Here is an 18,252-nt window from a genome sequence, read left to right as displayed (position 1 = left end):
CCTAGAGTACTATGCTATTTAAAGGATTGTTGTATAAGAATGGAAAAAAGCATTCATTAAAGGGATATACAAATGTTAATTGACCATTAACTTATACATGCATTTAAGGGGTTTAGCAAATGGTTTATATGAATTGGTAAAACACTGCATTTCCTCACTAGTTATACAGATGCTCGTTAATGGCTACCCTTCTCCGCAATTTACTCCAAGGAGGGGTCTTAGACAAGGATGCCCTTTGTCTCCTTATTTATTTATTTTAGGCATGGATGTTCTCTCTCGAGTGTTGAAGTTACAACGTTCTAACCATGTCCTATACAATATAACTCGTGGGAGAGGAGGTTCTAAACTAAATCAGTCGATGTTTGGGATGATATTTTAATTCTTGGGAAATGTAATATAACTGAAATTCACATGATAAAGCAAGTGAACTTTGAAAAGTCTTCTATTTTCTTCAGTTTAATACAGAGGAGTGTGAGGCGTCAGATAGCGAACGCTTTGGGAGAAAGATTAATGAGCACCACTGAGAAAGGGGGACTATTTATTAATAGATAGAGGTTGCAAGGAGGAGGAGGGCATGATCATTGATAAAATTAAAGCGAGACTATAATACTTGTCTCATGCATGCAAGACGGTTCTTATTAAGAGCACTTAACACTTTCACAGCAATACCAATGGGTTTTTAACCATTGCAGCCAGCTATCGTGCTCTGAGATTGACGGAAGCTCGGTCTTCAGGGGTGACCCCAACATTTGGAAGTGTGTCTAGGAAAAAATTTTGGAGCTTCAAGAATATTCCTCCTAGAGTCTACATATTTCTTTGGAGGTACCTTAATAATGTCCTCCCAGTTAGACTGGAGCTTGCAAGAGAACAAATAAAGTGGAGGCAATGTGCCCTTTGTGCGGTGAAGAAAATGAGACAATTGATCATCTTTATGTAGCGTGCCAGATTACAAGAGTTATATTCTTTGGCAGCTCTTTAGGTCTCAGGATTGATGAACTCAAACACCAATCTTTAATAGAGTGTTTATCTCAATGGATTCTAATGGATGATGCTTTCAATGAGAATGTAGTTTCTACCCTTGCTAAATGAGTTCCTTAGAATATTCCCCAATTAATATTAAGGGTGTGATATCTAATGCAAATGTGCAATTATCTAATTTGGAAAGCCAAATACAGAGCTCTAAATCCATTTTAAGGAACCTAGTGGTGGCAGAGACTAATAGATTGGCCAATCATTGGTGTCTCCCTCCTAAAGGTGCTATGAAGCTGAATTTTGATGGTGCAATAGGGGTAGGCAAAGCTGTTGCAGCTTTAGTGCTAAGAACCACTTTGGGCATTTTATTTGTGGGTGTACTTTTCCTTTACTTCCATGTCTGCAACTGAAGCTGAAGCCAAATCTCTCTTAGAAGGCTTAAGGTTCATTGTGGAGTTGGGATTGCCTTCGGTATTATTAGAGGGAGATATAAAGGTTGTTATTACAACTTTGTTGGAGTCTATAGTCACTCCCACTTGGCAACTTCGTCGGCTTGTGTTGGAATAATATAGAGCCATTTTAAATTTTCTCTCAAGTTTCTCAGTGGCTTTTGTACCAAGATTATTAGACAACAAAACAACACACATTACAACTCATTATGTTTTGTTTTTTTCTAAAATTATTATTTGGCTTATGTGCCCTGCTTTCTTGGAGGAATGTATCCATTCTGATTGCTCATTGAACATTTCGTAATCTATTGGCCTTATCAAGATTCAAAAAAATTATATATATATAATGTTACTTGGTTGAAAAAAGAAAACAATATAGAACCCAAAAGAAAGCCCAAAAAATCAGCCAAAATATGCAAATTTCCTCCTAAAATACCCCTTATTGAATCTTCATTAACAAACTTCTCACAAGGATTTCAAGGGCTCCACACTTGGCTTGAGTAGCAACTACAGGAAACTATGAATAGGATGAATAGCTTCTCTTATTCTTTTTGCGTGCATATATAGCAGCTCCAAGGTGTAAAGCAGCCTGAATCATGGTACTAATACCATGTTAACAAATTAGGGTTTCATATTAGAAGCGTAAGGTAGAGAAGAAAGAGAGTTGAGGGGTGTCATCAAATCAATGACCCCACCCTAAAAGCGCCATGTTTTATTGTATAGAGAAAATGATAAGTACAATTACATGAATGACCCTTATTTTGAGGGCAAACCATTAAACTAGATAAAGCATGATGTTGTATACAAAGTGAGAAAATAAAATCATAAAATACAAATTAAATTAGAACTAAGATTGTCTAAATACGGTTCCTACAACCATCAGAGTCTTACTTTTTATCCACATAGTCTAACAAGTTTAACTATATTTTGCTCTTCATTATTCCTAAGGGTGCAACTCAAGTTGGCTTAGTTAACATTTTGCACTGCCTTGGGCTCAGACCTTTGGGCTGGGCCCATTCAAATTTTGACAATATTCTAACCCAAGTCCACCCAAATTGCATTCCTAATTATAATTCTAATACCCATGATGTTACAAGTAAACTTGATGACAAAGGAACTAAAACCTATCTTCTTTTTCTTGAAAGATGCATATATAAAATTACTAAAATCTAAAACTTACTCATCTAGGCTATTGCATAAATTCACTACATAACCATCTAAAGTAAGAACTAATAACACTAAGGCTCCGTTCTCTCTTTTTGGTAAGTTACTTACCTAGCTAAGAGGTGCATTTATCCACGTTTTTTTATTTCTTAGGTAAATAAAATAATGACCATTATAACCATGAAAGTTCCATTATAAAAAGGAGAATTTTTGTCCCACTCAAGTGTTGGCAACTTTTCCCTAAGGACCTGCTCACTTTTCGATTAGTTACTTATTTGGGTAGATACAATTAATCAAGTAAGTTTTTGTTGGAAAACACTTACCCAAGTAAGTGAATTTATCCATATTCTTTTATTTCCCAAGTAAAAAAGAAAATGACCATTTTATCCATAAAAATCTATTATCAAAAGGGGCATTTTTGTCTCATTCAAGTGTTAGAAACTTTCTCTCAAGTGGAAAAGTTATTTACCCACCTAGGAGAGGGGTATCACTTAAGGGGAAAATAAACTTTCTTTGGTCCCCACATTAATCTGAATAAAGAACATGGGATTCTTAGTCAATGGGAACCAATATCCTATTGGCCAACTTTCCTCCTCTCAAACTCCAAAAAAGGAACACCACCTAAATGGGAAAGTTACTTAGGAGATGGGTGTACCCAAGAAACTAAACTTTTCCAGTCCCCACATAAATCTTAAAAAATAACATGAGTTTCCTGGTCAATGAACAACTTCCACCTCTAAAAGTGAATGCCCCCTAAAAGAGAATTGTTTAATGGCATGAATAAGAAATTATTGGCTAGCCTATGAAGAGAATTATTTCATGACATAAAATACTAATCTTTCACTATTTCACAATTTTATTAAATCATTACCAATAAAATAATAATCATTCAATGGCAGAAAGGTAAGAGTAGCTAAATCCAATCAATTTTACAAAACATTATGCATAGTGGAACAAAATGATAACTAAATTAACCTAACTACTCAATAATCAAGAAAAATTGAATGAAATAAAATAAGCACTAATCGGTAATCACCATCTCAAAACTTAATTAAAGTTTGTGAAAGGAAATGGGAATCAAATCATACTAACTCATACTAGATAATTTTACAAACAGAAGTTAAATGACAATCAATCACTATCCAATTTCGACAATACAAAAGAAAATACAAGTTAACCACCTTAATTAACTCTGTCAAGTTTGCAAAATTTCAAATAAAATAAGCTACAAATTAATCACCTAAATCACCTCTAAGAATTTGAAAAGTTAAAGTAAAACAGAACTTAATCACATAATACGATTCAAAAAAAATTGTAAAGTATCAGGCAAAAAAATGAAACGAGAAAGAAATTACTTGAACACAATTTAAAAAAAATAGATAAAATAAAAATTAAAGAGAAGAATGAAGGAAAACGATGGAAAATGAAATTAAAATACAAATAGTGGAATTCTGGAAATAAAAGTAATAGAAAATAACATAGAAAATGAAATAAAAACCGAATAATAGAAAATGAAAATAAAAATAGAAAAACAAAGCAAATAACAGAAAATATCAGAATATTAGAAGCATAGCATAAAATAGAAATAAAAGAAACAAAAAAGAAAATCATAGAAAAGAACATAAAAGAAAATAACCGAAAAGAAAAAGAATTAATACTAGTGATAACCATCAGATAGCAAGAATTAATATAATAAAAGGACGTGAGAATGAGGAAATATAAAAATAATAAAATCAAATACGACGTGAGGATGAGGAAAGTTTTTACCTCTTTTGATATCGCTGTGCAGGCGTGCAGCAAATTAATGTCTTGATGACGAACAGAGGGCAGCCACTCTAGTTTGGGGGGGGGGGGGGGGGGGAGGGATTGGATGGCTGGAGAAGGTGGGTGCTCGGTGATGGTGAAGAAGAGGAACCCAGGACTAGCTTGGATAGAGAAGAAGAGAGAAAAAAGAAAAAAGAAGAGAAGCAATTGTGAGTCGATGGCTGGTCGCGTTCGAACGCGAACTTGAGGGTTTTGAGCAGGAAACGGCATCCAAGAAGAGGAACAATTGGAGTACCAGGTGGAGATGACCAGTGTTTGGTTGCAGTGTAGCTGGCACCCTGTTAAAACTTAAAAGAGAAAAATACTCTGGTGACGTCATTGAAAAAAATTAGCTATGCGTCATCATGCAACGCCATATTTGTATAACATTAATTCAAAATCCAATTTTCTCTCTCATTTCACAGTCACATCCCATCTGTGTTGGAAATATTTTCCATATCAAAGATGTTTCTGATGTATGGTCATAAAACGGTATGGGATTCACATCTGCGCAACATAATGATGTTGCGCAACCTTGTATTGTCGATAATAATACAGAAGATGACATCCACTTTGTGCTGTCAATGGGATTTACATCTGCGCAACATAATGACCCACATCACATCTCGACCTTGTATTGTCGATAATAATACAGAAGATGACATCACTTGTGACAGGGGCAGTGTAAACTCTTTTTCATGGCCAGTTGTCAAGTTTACGGCAATGAAAAAAAGATCACATGACCTCTGTTGGGCGCTGATGTGAAGTCCAATGAAAGATGAAAATGAGACCCACCATGTGAATTAAACCATGCCGGGACATCAGGACATGGGTGACAACACATTTCAACCGGAGACCCTCCGGTGACTTTTTAACACGCCGGTGTTCGGAGAAAAAGAATCGGCGTCGGATTAAAGTATTGACGTGTTCAAAACTCATTAGACGGCCTCAGACTTGTCAAATGTGTTGTCAACATGGATCATGGTGAAACGGTTTTTTGTTGGAGGAGATCATTACCCCTTTACCCCTCTGGTTAGAAAAACAGCGGAATGAATTGATCAAACCGGAAAGATTTGACTTGAAATGGTCCGCTCTAAAATGAATTTCGATTTGATAAATATTAAAAACCAATGAATCAATTTGTTTGGATTATATATCATTTTAGATCGAATTAAAACGGACCATGAGGACTAGAAATATATATTTGAATATACTATTGTAAAATATAGCACAACCCCATAACCCGATGTTTGGTTCAACTCTCACTATTTCTCTTTCTTATTAAAGATTGAAATTTTAAAATGGTGAAGAATAGATAAAAATAGGTAAAATGAGTAAATATTGTTATGAATTAACACATTTTTTTTTTTAATATGAATTCTTTTCAAACTGGCAAGTGTTCTATGTTGCTCATTTTTATTATGAAAATTGTGTTAGCAGTCATAAACCATTGGTGTGGGTCTTCAAAATCATTGGCATAGATGTTTATAAGTGAATGGCCAGTGGTCAATGCCCGTTGGCATAAGTTTCCATAGAAATCTGCCAATAAACATTTATGGTGGTGGTTTTGTAGACCTAGGCTTATGATTGGCCACCAGTATAGGGTATCTTGGGGCATTATTATTTTTCATGTTGCAAGATACCTCAATTTTTGTGCTATAAATGGAATTTTCATTCTACAAAGAATTAAAACCATGGCAAGAATAACAATTTCTATATATGTTTCTTAATATCATCTCTATGGTATGCAAATGGATCAATTTCTATTGTACTTCTACTAATGAGGAGGTAATGTCATAAAAGTAAAACGGAAACCTTCAATGTCTTTGGTCCTAAAAATAACAAGAAGGCCCTATATTCTTTTTGGGGTATATTTAATTAGAGGGAGTATCTTGATCAATAGGAAATTTGACCAATTTACCCACAATTCATGTTCCAATGCAAGGTTGAAAATGGCAGTTGGAACACTGTGGGCATGGGCTTTCCCTGATAGAAGCCGCTCTCATTATAAGAAACACTTACCCAATAAGTTGTTACTGAGTGATAAAGAATGAATGGGTCCAAGAGTCAAATTTACATATGTGATCCACAGATGTCCCACGACATATCCCAACTACGAATTGAGAACATCTCCCACTAACAAGTTTGGAAGATGTTCACCATGCACACTGATATGTGCATGTGGAGTGTTTATGGGATGCTGTCTAGGGCACAGATATGATCTCCCAAGATCCCTAATTAACTAAGGTGGCATTTGGTATGTTTTAGTCCCACCCATGGTAAGGTATGGTGTTCTGTTACGTGTGGATGCTCTCCACCCAAAAAATAGCTTGGACAAGAATGAGTAACACCCCAATTTCTCATCCATAATATTTTTTTCGTCGATGGTCCACCCTAAAGTGTAGACAATTTGGTTTTAGTGTAACACACATGCATTACATTGGTCCAATTACTCTCATTTTATTTAATCTTTTAATAATTCTTAATTTTTTAATATTTTATTAATAAAATAATAAGTTTTAATGTTAATTCTAGAACAGGTCCAATAGTTCTCCTTCTCAACTATTTTTACATTACTTAAATATTAATTTTTTAATATTTTTATCAATAAAATAATATTTAAAATATTATTTTTTATTTTTTAATATTAAAATAGTATTTTTATTTATTTAAAAAAGTGCAAGTGTTGTTTACATATTGATGTCTTTTTTCAATTTACTTATCATATAAAATACAAAAATTAGACATTTTATAATCAACTGTGTAGGTTGGCCCTGAATGAGGTGTTGCTAGCCGCCCTATTGAGGTGTGCCTGAGTTGTGTATGATGTGCTCAGATTGGTTTCGAGGTGCACCTCCTTGACTTAGTCGCGTTGAGGTGTCACCCAACTGTTTTAAGATGCTACATGTCATAATTCCATTGGAAAGACCAAATTGCCCCTCATCAAAAACTATACAAAAGACTAAACCTAATCTACTTGGGTTAGATCAATGATGGCAAAGAAACAACTATAAAAGTAGTACATATCTCTAAAACTAAATCTATTTTAATTTTTTTCCTTGACACGGCATTTATTTTTGGTATAAATACTTATTGATGTAAAAGAACATCTATAGAGTTGAACACAGATTGGTTTAAATGAGTGAATTATTGTAACTTTGAAAAGCATGGCTTTCTTTATAATGTTTACCTTAATTTTATCAATATTGTATTTATATTGATTATCGATGTAAAGCTCTACCATGAGTGAAATTTCCACCGATTATTGATGTAAAACTGATGGAGGCCCATCCCAAGGCCCATCTCACCAGTAGGGGCGGCAGCTCATAGGATAAGGATAAGAGTCCAAGATAAGTCAAGAAAGGATAATTCAAGATTCATCAAGACTTAATCCAAGACTCCAAGACTTATCAAGAATTCCAGCAATCAAGATCCATCAAGACTTCAAGAATCATCAAGAATTCTAGAGTCAAGATAATCAAGATTTCCAAGACTTCCAAGATTCATGCATAGATGAGTTCCAGGGAGATCGGACGGAGGAAGATCAAGCCCAAGAATGTTCGATCCTATCAAGATCAAGATCAAGAAGAATTGGATCCATGTTTGATGTCTATCTTAGTTGTTCTTTCCTAGTTATTCTATGATTTCCAGATGTATCATAAATACTGCTATTTTCCAGTTAATAAACATCAATTCAGACTTCAGAATTTCTTCAGATTTCCTATTCCATTGTCTCCACCTTTTCTCTCTCCTAGAGTAATTGTGTAGTTTCGCTAGAAACTAGTGTTCGCCCGGTGCTTGCATAGCTAGCTCCGGTTTTCCATTGCTTCCACACTGCGTCAGGTTGTATCAGAGCAGGGAGTTCGCCCAGTCAGATGGCCAACCAAGATGGTAGCAGTCGCAACCCACCCCGTGACGGAGATCAGGGGTTACAAGCTGTTTGGAGAGCGATTGAAGAACAACGCACGGCCACACGTAACATCGAACAACAGTTGGTAGAAGTGACTGAACAACTGCGAACCTTGTTACGGGAGGTTGTTCCACGGAATAACTGCGTTCCGACGTCCAGTTCTTGACGACGACAATGAAGATGATTTAGAATTTGGTGGCGCTCCAGTTCTTCCCGGCAACGACAGAAACAGCAGAAATTGGCACAATCAAGGTGATTTCAATCCCCGTAGGAATAATGAGGAATTTAAACTCAAGGTAGATATTCCTACTTTTAATGGAGATCTTGGCATAGAAGGACTTCTAGATTGGATCACAGAAGTCGATAGATTCTTTGAGTACATGGAGATACCAGAGGAACGAAGGGTAAAACTGGTAGCTTTCCGATTAAAGGGAGGCGCATCTGTTTGATGGGAACGCCTAAGAGAGACCCGAATCAGAGAAGGAAGGGGTCCTGTTCGAACCTGGAGGCACATGAAACAGCTTATAAGAGGTAGATTTTTACCCCCAGATTATGAACAGTACATGTTTGAATCTTACCAACGGTGTGCACAGGGTTCTCGTAGTGTTAATGAATATACATATGAATTTTTGAGATTAGCTGAAAGAAATCAATTATCTGAAAGTGATAACCAGCAAGCAGCCCGTTATCTAAGCGGTTTGAGACCGTCCATCAGAGATAAAATTGGTGTACAGATGGTTCTCAGTGTGAAGGAAGCAAGGAACCTAGCCTTGAAAGCAGAATTGATGTTCCAAGACAAGGCACGTAGTGATAATTATCGCCGGTACAGCGGAAGTGACAACAGACCGGCAACTGCCGACAGGAACAAATCAGTCCTGACAGGACAGTCTTCTCATCCGACAAGTACAGCTAACGCCGGTAAGGTTGTTACAGGAGGACATACTCGAGATAACCCTTCCAACCCTCCTAAACCCAATAATCCCTATGCAAAGCATACTCCTATTAAATGCTTTAAATGTAATGAGGTTGGACATAGATCCAGTGACTGTCCCAGGAGGAAGGCAGTTAATATGGTAGAAAGGGAGGAGGAAGAAGATGTGGAGGAGGAAGTCTACTGTAGACCTGATGGGGAAGATGAAGAGGGTTCATACGAACATGAAGAGTATACTTGTGTTATGAGAAAATTAATGTTGTCCCAGAAAAATAAAGATACTTCTCAAAGGCACAGATTGTTCCATACTAAATGTACTATCAAGGGTAAAATATTTGATTTAATTATTGATAGTGGCAGTCAAGAAAATATTATTTGCAGGGATATACAAAGGTTACAATTACTTCCTGAAAAACATCCAAACCCATATACAATTGGGTGGATCAAGGAAGGAGGCGGCGTACGAGTGGAGGAGCACTACAAGGTACCTTTTTCTATTGGTAAGTACCATGATGAAGTATATTGTGATATTGTAGATATGGATGCTTGCCATATTTTGTTGGGGAGGCCTTGGCAATTTGATACAGATGCAAGGCACATGGGTAGGAAGAATACCTACCAACTTGAAAAAGAGGGTATACGTTATACTTTGTTACCCATGGCTGAAAATAACATTACAAAGGCCCCAAAAGCACATGAGAAAAATTTCCTTACCATTACCCATCATCATGCTGAATTTGTAAAGGAATGTAAGGATACTCGTGAGGTACATTTGTTAGTAGTAAAGGGAGAAAATATTAATGATGAAAATAAAATTCCAGTGGAAGTGCAGGGACTACTTGATGAATTCCCTGATGTAGTTCTAGAAGAATTACCAAATGGACTCTCTCCCATGAGAGATATACAACACCATATTGATTTTGTTACAAGTGCCAGTCTACCTAACCTCCCACATTACAGGATGAGTCCCAAGGAGAATGAAATCTTACGGGAGAAGGTAGAAGAATTATTGAAAAAGGGACACATTCAAGTCAGTATGAGTCCTTGTGCAGTACCAGCTTTGCTAACACCCAAGAAGGATGGCAGTTGGAGAATGTGTGTCGACAGCAGGGCTATCAACAAAATTACTATTGGATATAAATTCCCTATTCCCAGGCTGGACGACATGCTAGATCAACTTAATGGGGTTGTGGTTTTCTCAAAAAATCGATCTCAGGAGTGGATATCATCAAATCAGGATCCGTCCCGGAGATGAATGGAAGACAGCCTTCAAGACTAGAGATGGCTTGTTCGAATGGTTAGTCATGCCCTTTGGACTAACCAACGCACCCAGCACATTCATGAGGCTGATGAACCAGGTACTGCGTCCCTTCACTGGTAAATTTGTGGTAGTATATTTTGATGATATTTTAATTTACAACAAATCTATCACTGAGCATGTGGGACATATTAGGGAGGTCCTAAAAGCATTAAGGGAAAATAAATTATATGCTAATTTGAAGAAATGCACTTTTATGAGTGATAATTTATTATTCCTAGGATTCATTGTGAGCAAGGAAGGAATTCAAGTAGATGAAGAAAAGGTGAAAGCCATTAGGGAGTGGCCGACCCCATCAAATGTCACAGATGTGAGACGCTTCCATGGGTTGGCAACTTTTTACAGGCGATTTATTAAACATTTTAGCAGTATTGTAGCTCCCATTACTGAATGTTTGAAAAAGGGGAAATTTCAATGGGGAGAAGAACAAGAGCAAAGTTTTGCTCTCATAAAAGAGAAATTATGTATTGCTCCTGTCCTTGCCTTGCCAAATTTTGATAAATTATTTGAAGTTGAATGTGATGCCAGTGGAGTTGGCATAGGGGCCGTATTGTCCCAAGAAAAGAGACCCATTGCTTTCTTCAGTGAAAAACTATGTGAAGCCAGGAGAAAGTGGTCTACTTATGACAAAGAATTTTATACTGTGGTTAGATCCTTGAAGACATGGGAACACTATTTAATTGCAAAAGAATTTGTTCTCTACACTGACCACCAGGCCCTAAAATATCTCAGTGGGCAAAAACAATTAAGAAGTGATTTGCATGCTAGATGGTCTGCTTTCCTAAACAAATTTCCATATAAAATTGTGTATAAGGCTGGACAACAAAATAAAGTAGCCGATGCTCTTAGCAGGCATGTAGCCCTCATCAAAACCCTTAGTATTAAGATTGTGGGTTTTGAGTGTTTAAAAGACCTATATGCCCAGGATGAGGACTTCCAACAGGTTTGGGAGAAATGTGTGAATAGACAGCCAGCAGATGACTTTTACATCTATGAAGGATTCCTTATGAAAGGGAAACAACTGTGTATCCCTTGCACCTCCCTCCGTGAAAAGATCATCAGGGATCTGCATGGGGGTGGATTAGCAGGACACCTGGGAAGGGATAAGACAATTGAAGCAGTTAAAGGGCGTTATTACTGGCCGAAATTAAGAAGGGATGTGCCCACTATTGTAAGCAGATGTTATATTTGTGAGACAGCTAAGGGACAAACCCAAAACACTGGTCTCTACATGCCCCTACCCGTTCCTACTGCTATTTGGGAAGACCTGTCCATGGATTTTGTGCTAGGCTTGCCAAAAACCAAAAGGAACATGGACTCCGTCTTTGTGGTGGTTGACAGGTTCTCTAAAATGGCTCACTTCCTCCCATGCAAGAAGACATCAGATGCATCAACGACAACCAAATTATTTTTCAGGGAGATTGTCCGTTTACATGGAGTACCCAAGACCATCACATCAGATCGTGACATAAGGTTCCTAAGTCACTTTTGGATGACCCTGTGGAGGTTATTTGACTCATCACTAAACTTTAGCAGCACAGCCCATCCGCAGACAGACGGACAGACAGAAGTGGTGAACTGGACCCTTGGTAATGTAATTCGCAGTATATGTTGGGAGAGACCCAAATAGTGGGATTCCTAATCATTGTTTGGATTTAGTGAAGCTACCTAGAGTCCCCGGTGTCAATGCATCCACAGAACAGATGGCGGACCAGATCCAATCCGTCCAAGAAGCCGTGAAGCAAAAACTAGATCAAACCAACGCCAGGTACAAATTGGCAGCAGACAAGCATCGTCGGGCCCAAGTATTTGACGTCAGTGATGAAGTTATGGTATTCTTGAGGAAGAAAATGATTCCCGTGGGAAAATACAACAAGTTGCAGCCTCGGAAGTACGGACCATACAAGATCGTGAAGAAAATCAACAACAATGCCTATGTCGTGGACCTACCAGATCATATGGGTATCTCCAAGACCTTCAATGTTGCTGACCTTCACCGCTACCTGCCAGAGATGACACTTGCCTATCCTAGTCGCGACTCGGGGTCGATTTCTTTCCAAGCGGGGGAGAATGATGGAGGCCCATCCCAAGGCCCATCTCACCAGTAGGGGCGGCAACTCATAGGATAAGGATAAGAGTCCAAGATAAGTCAAGAAAGGATAATTCAAGATTCATCAAGACTTAATCCAAGACTCCAAGACTTATCAAAAATTCCAGCAATCAAGATCCATCAAGACTTCAAGAATCATCAAGAATTCTAGAGTCAAGATAATCAAGATTTCTAAGACTTCCAAGATTCATGCATAGATGAGTTCCAGGGAGATCGGACGGAGGAAGATCAAGCCCAAGAATGTTCGATCCTATAAAGATCAAGATCAAGAAGAATTGGATCCATGTTTGATGTCTATCTTAGTTGTTTTTCCTAGTTATTCTATGATTTCCAGATGTATCATAAATAATGCTATTTTCCAGTTAATAAACATCAATTCAGACTTCAGAATTTCTTCAGATTTCCTACTCCATTGTCGCCACCTTTTATCTCTCCTAGAGAAATCGTGTAGTTTCGCTAGAAACTAGTGTTCGCCCGGTGCTTGCATAGCCAGCTCCGGTTTTCCATTGTTTTCACGCTGCGTCAAAAACTATACTTCATCCAAATGCTAATAAATAGAAAACGGGAATGAGGTTTTACAACAATCCTTATTTACACTGAAAACAAACACAGCCTTTAAAGGCTGGGTTTACTTTCTAAAGCCCCGAAATCGTACCTTCAAGATCATTGTTCTGTCATTGTACCAACAGCAAGTTCATCATTGTAGATCAATCATGTAAACTTAAGCTCCATACTATTATCCAAAAATGGATTCTCATTGTGTATGTAAAAGTACCCATACACTCCATGAAACTCAAAATCTGGATGAAATGAAATAAAAATAGAATTTCTGTTGACAAATGGACATACATATAGATCCCATCATAACATAGATTGAATCACCACTCCTCTTAATCGGTGCTTGTTGTTCTTTTGTGCTTTTGCCATTCCGTGCGTTGTAGTTTTGACCAAAAACAGTTGTTCATCCACTTTCTTCAACCTCCCGATTACGAACCGGACCAACCTTGTCCTCCACCTCTCTCTCTTTTTCTCTTTTCCTCTCCATTCTTTTTTGTTTTCTTATTCTTCATTCTTCTTTCTCCCCTGTTTAAGCCAAAAAGCATCATTAGACACCAAAACCATCAGTTCGCTGTAGGGGGACAATATTGGATTTTTGAAAAACATTAAAAAAATTTAACGGAACATGAGTTGACATGCAATCAATACTTAACAAATAGGAGCCCAGATTTTCTATAAAAATTCCCTACCCACACTCTACCCTCTGTGAATTGGAACAGCACATCTCTTAATTCATTATAGAGATGTGTAACTCCAATTTAGGAAATCCCGAATGAACAAATAGCTCACGAAAGGGAGGTCTTTGCAATTGTCATAGGACATCATCCACGAAAGGGAGGTTTTAGTATATAGCATAAACTTGAGGAGTTAAGTATAAGTATTTTACCCTTGAAAATATATGTTAGTAAATAAACACTATGTAGTCAAGAATCTCTCCTCACAACTGAAACTCCTGGATTGAACCATTGCTTGAGAATGAATTAAATAGGAAACAGGAAATAAGAAGGGTCTGGTTCCAAGGGAAGAAATCAAGCCCAGAAGTAAAACAGTGAAACTGTACAGCACCAAAAATAGGCCAGCAGTCATACAGACCCACCGGATCAGCATCAAAACCACAGCCTCCATCTGGCCCAACGAGCCAAACCCACACTAGGGAGACAAGAAACAAAACAGCTCTAAAAATAAAATCTTCTAAAGGGTATATGGGGTTTGTGGGTATATATACTGACTTCATTTGATATTGTTTTGCAAAAATAATCTTCTATTTCATATTTTTAAGTTGTCATGGCTTAAATGGAAAAAAAAAAGGATGGATATAAGGTGCCAAAAGTATGCTTTGGTAAGCATGAAATACAAAGAATAGTAAAACATTACTACTATATATGCACGCACCTGCTACTGCTTAGGTACAACCCAAAGGCTAGTCTTGGTTGGAATAGTCAATTTAAAGCTTCCATTAAACGACATCCAAACTTTTTCCATATCAGGTCGCGTCTCAGGATCTTTCTGTATGCAGCACAAAGCCACAATACACAACTTCTCCACATTTTCATCCTGTTCAAGGTAAATAGTATCTCGTCCTTTATTATCATTTTTTGTAACATAATCATGTATCTCATACGGAAGCTGCCCAAATTCGACATTCATCTTAAGATGTTTTCCAAGCATTTGCAGCAACGTCATTCCATAACTATAGACATCTGACTTGTTAGTTGGGTTAACAGGTAGTTTCTCATCATTAGGGTAAAGTTCCGGAGCGGCATATCCCTGGGTTCCTTTTCCACATTCCTTTGTTTTGGTATCCTTCCTTTTGAGACTGTGCTTAGCAAAGCCAAAGTCGGAGATCTTTGGAGTGAAATCCTTATCTAGAAGAATGTTTCCAGGCTTTATGTCAAGATGAATAATCGGTTTAGGGCACTCCATGTGCAAGTAACGAAGCCCTCTAGCAACGCCAAGTGCAATTTTGTATAGTTTCTCCCAATCAAGTCCAGTGATGCAGTCGAGCAGAGTCATGGGCATATAATCGGAGACAAGGGCTCTTACATCTTTCTCTGAACAATAACCTCTAAGCCGGAGGATGTTCATATGGGAAGCCGCGCTAATTCCTAAGACCTCATTCTTGAAATCTTTTTCATTACCGTCCTTCCTTTTTAATAACTTCACAGCTACCTTAGTGCCTTCAGGTAGCAATCCTTCGTATACTTCACTATACGCTCCTCCACCCAACATTTTATCCCTCTGTATTATTTCATCCAGTTGACAATGACTGTATTCTTTTATATTATTTTTTTCCACTTGGATTTTAAGTGGCTCACTGCTGGAGGGGTCTTTCTTATTTTTGGGGTTTTCCCTCATCTCCTTAGCTTCCTCACCGCCACCATTTAGCTTGACTTCTTTGCTATTGCTTGATTTATTCAAAATTGAATAACGTAATGGAGATATCTTCTTCTTCATCACCAGTAGTACTATGATCACAATGATAACTGACCAGGCAAAAACAAAAGAGATGTAAATATGGCATTATTATTTTGTGTGTGTGTGTACGAGAGAGAGAGAGAGATTCTTTGTTCTTATGAAATTTTATAAATCAACAATAAGCAAATATTTAAAAGATTTACTCAGATCGAAGAGGAGCATTAGGAAATGATGGATGTTCCTGTAAAATCAACAATAAGCAAATAGTAAGAGGTTTTTTGGTGGTTGGAGGCTTGGAGCCTCCCCAGTGGTTGAGTGGTTGAAAGATATTCTAAACTTGGATTGTTCTGTTATTTCTGTGTAACGTTAATATATTTATTCACCAAAAAAAAAAACGTAAAATTCACATTCAAATTATTTTTCTATCCTCTTTGATGTTGAGACAAACAGATTTTTAAATTTTAGGTATTAAACATGTTTGAAATACTGACGGGTTGATCGCTCAGTATTCTTCGATGAAAATGAATTTTTACCAAAAGAAAAGCAGATGAAAAGGATAAATTAATGGCTGCATATAATTATAACATTACCTGCTGCACCAATCGGTATCCATACCCATAGCTTCGCCTTTCCTGAAAATATGATTATGGAAATAGAGTGACAGAGTTTTAGCTGAGCAAAATAAATTATATAAATCAAATATAGTTATGAAATTAAAAAGTCCGATCATGAAAACGGAAACCCTTGAGTACCACTCAGAACAAAAGAAATAGAAGCTTCATCTGAATGGCACTCAACTTAGGGATTTTCGTTTAGGTCTATGTATTAGAGTCCATGGCTATTGATTGTGTAAAGAAGGAAAAAAAAGAAAAGAAAAGAAAATAATAGGAAATCCTCCTCAAACTACTGCAGATTAAAACAGAGGAAGTACTTATTATTTTTATTAAATTTGTTAAAAGAGGGGAAGAATGGAAAAGCTAAATCAGATGGGCATGTGCATGGGGATCTATATTACCTGTTCCACTGTTGGATACGTTCCCTGCGCGTATATTATTCCACTGAAGACTAAAGCCGGTGGCCAAAAGAGTCGACAGATGTACTCTATCCGTCATGCCGGTTAATTTGGGTAATTGGCTCAGGGCATCCGTGGGGAATTGTACAGAACTGCATCCCTGTGGAAAACCATCAGGCATGGAATTGCTAGGGGGGTCGTAGTAGAAGTACAGGTCAGTGCCACTGCAAGTTTGATAACCCACAACATACGTATTAACAATTGAAATATTCCGAGTTAAGGGATCTGAAGAATTGCCATCACAAATCAGGAAGTTAAGATTGTGGCTCATCAATTGAAAGTAAAGAGAAGGGGAAACAGGAGTGGTGAAGTTGTAGATGGAAGCGCATTCATTGTCCACCACGAGCTGGTAGAATTTTTGATCGAAAATTAGCAATGTTTGATTCGAGTAAAAGATTTCTCGAACCATATAGGTTTTACCATTCTCCTCAAATTGGATTGTGGGAGTAGAACCATCGACACATTGGATGATTCTCAACCCACACTCCGGGTTAGTGGCGTTGGAGAAGGGATATCGGATGTCTGCGAGATTCCCACACTTGAATGAAGTACTGCATCCTGGGGAGACGACTCCTTCAGCCGTGTGAAGACAGCTGAGAAGCAGGAAGACAACAATAAGAACAAGGGCCGCCTGGAAGGAGGGGAGGGAAGCACTCATCTCTCCTTGCAACTCCGGTAGACAACGGAATTGTTACGTAAGGAATTACTCCCGTTGGTGCCGAATTCTCCCCTGCTCTTTACTCTTGACAGGCAGATATAGAACTAAGCAAGAGGTCGATGGGTGCCATTGAATGGTCGGCCATGAAGGAGGATGGACCCACACCAATTGTACAAAGACCGATAAATTCAATACTCAAGCGAGTCAACAATGGATTTTCTTATTTTTAATCTCCAACTGGTCGGTCAACACTGATTGCCCCACCTATAATACGTATCTTAACAGTAAAGGAACAGCAGTAAACATGGAGAAGGGAAGGCAGAGGGAGAGGGAGAGAGAAGAGAGAAGGTAGAAGAGAAGAAAGAAAGAAGATTACATTAATATTAGGGAAAATTTCTGATCAGTACAGTTGGCTCTCGAGAAACAATTTGGTCCCGCGATCCAGTATTGCATGTGAAAAAGACAAAAATGCCCTTCAATATCTTTTAATTTTCTTTATCAACCTATCCGCTAAAACCAAAACCAACCCTTTGAAGATCATATTCACACTATCACAGAGAACCTTGGGAAGGTCAGAACGTCTTCCTGTCCGTATACAGAACAAAGATTGTTGGCCAGTGCCATCTGAAGGACAGAACGGGGAAAACCAGTACAGCTGCAAAGTTGAGCTCAAACCATGGTACTTTTGGAGGAAGCAAGGTTCCTAGCGATTTATGGTGGAAGGTAAAACCGTCGACATCTCTGTAACAGAATTTGGAGAGAGAAATAATTCTCTTTATTCATTTGAAAAGGATTACAAAAAGGTTTATATACATCAAAATGAAGAAGCCAAAAAGAAAAGGAAAACTAACTAACAAACTTGTAACTAATCTTGACTAAGAGTAACTAATTT

General features: G+C 37.7%; 2 protein-coding genes across 10 annotated transcripts in view; both read right to left on the bottom strand.

Moving 5' to 3' along the window:
• The window catches only part of LOC148844151 (UPF0481 protein At3g47200-like), a 44,929-nt gene extending 40,251 nt beyond the window's left edge, over positions 1 to 4,678 (bottom strand). For 3 of the 9 annotated variants that reach the window (XM_088959976.1, XM_088959978.1, XM_088959977.1), the window contains exon 1: positions 4,353 to 4,677. The gene's annotated coding sequence lies outside the window, so the exon portion shown is untranslated. Of the gene's footprint in view, positions 1 to 1,729; positions 2,024 to 4,352 lie in introns of those variants that run through there. The other 6 variants (XM_088959982.1, XM_088959979.1, XM_088959981.1 and 3 more) reach the window with 3 other exon arrangements.
• Positions 4,679 to 13,357: 8,679 nt separating this feature from the next.
• On the bottom strand, positions 13,358 to 17,676 carry LOC148844150 (uncharacterized). Its single transcript, XM_088956898.1, has 4 exons — positions 16,646 to 17,676; positions 16,221 to 16,262; positions 14,608 to 15,698; positions 13,358 to 13,740 (listed from the first exon to the last, which is right to left on the bottom strand). The coding sequence occupies exons 1-3, from the start codon at positions 17,358 to 17,360 to the stop codon at positions 14,611 to 14,613; spliced, it is 1,845 nt and encodes a 614-aa protein (XP_088813024.1). The 5' UTR covers positions 17,361 to 17,676; the 3' UTR covers positions 13,358 to 13,740; positions 14,608 to 14,610.
• Between the last annotated feature and the right edge of the window lie 576 nt (positions 17,677 to 18,252).

Source organism: Nelumbo lutea, chromosome 8, assembly GCF_056320005.1.
Source record: "Nelumbo lutea isolate HS-2025 chromosome 8, American lotus-T2T, whole genome shotgun sequence".
In the NCBI taxonomy this organism is placed as follows: Eukaryota; Viridiplantae; Streptophyta; class Magnoliopsida; order Proteales; family Nelumbonaceae; genus Nelumbo; species Nelumbo lutea.
This window is presented reverse-complemented; position numbering and strand designations above follow the sequence as displayed.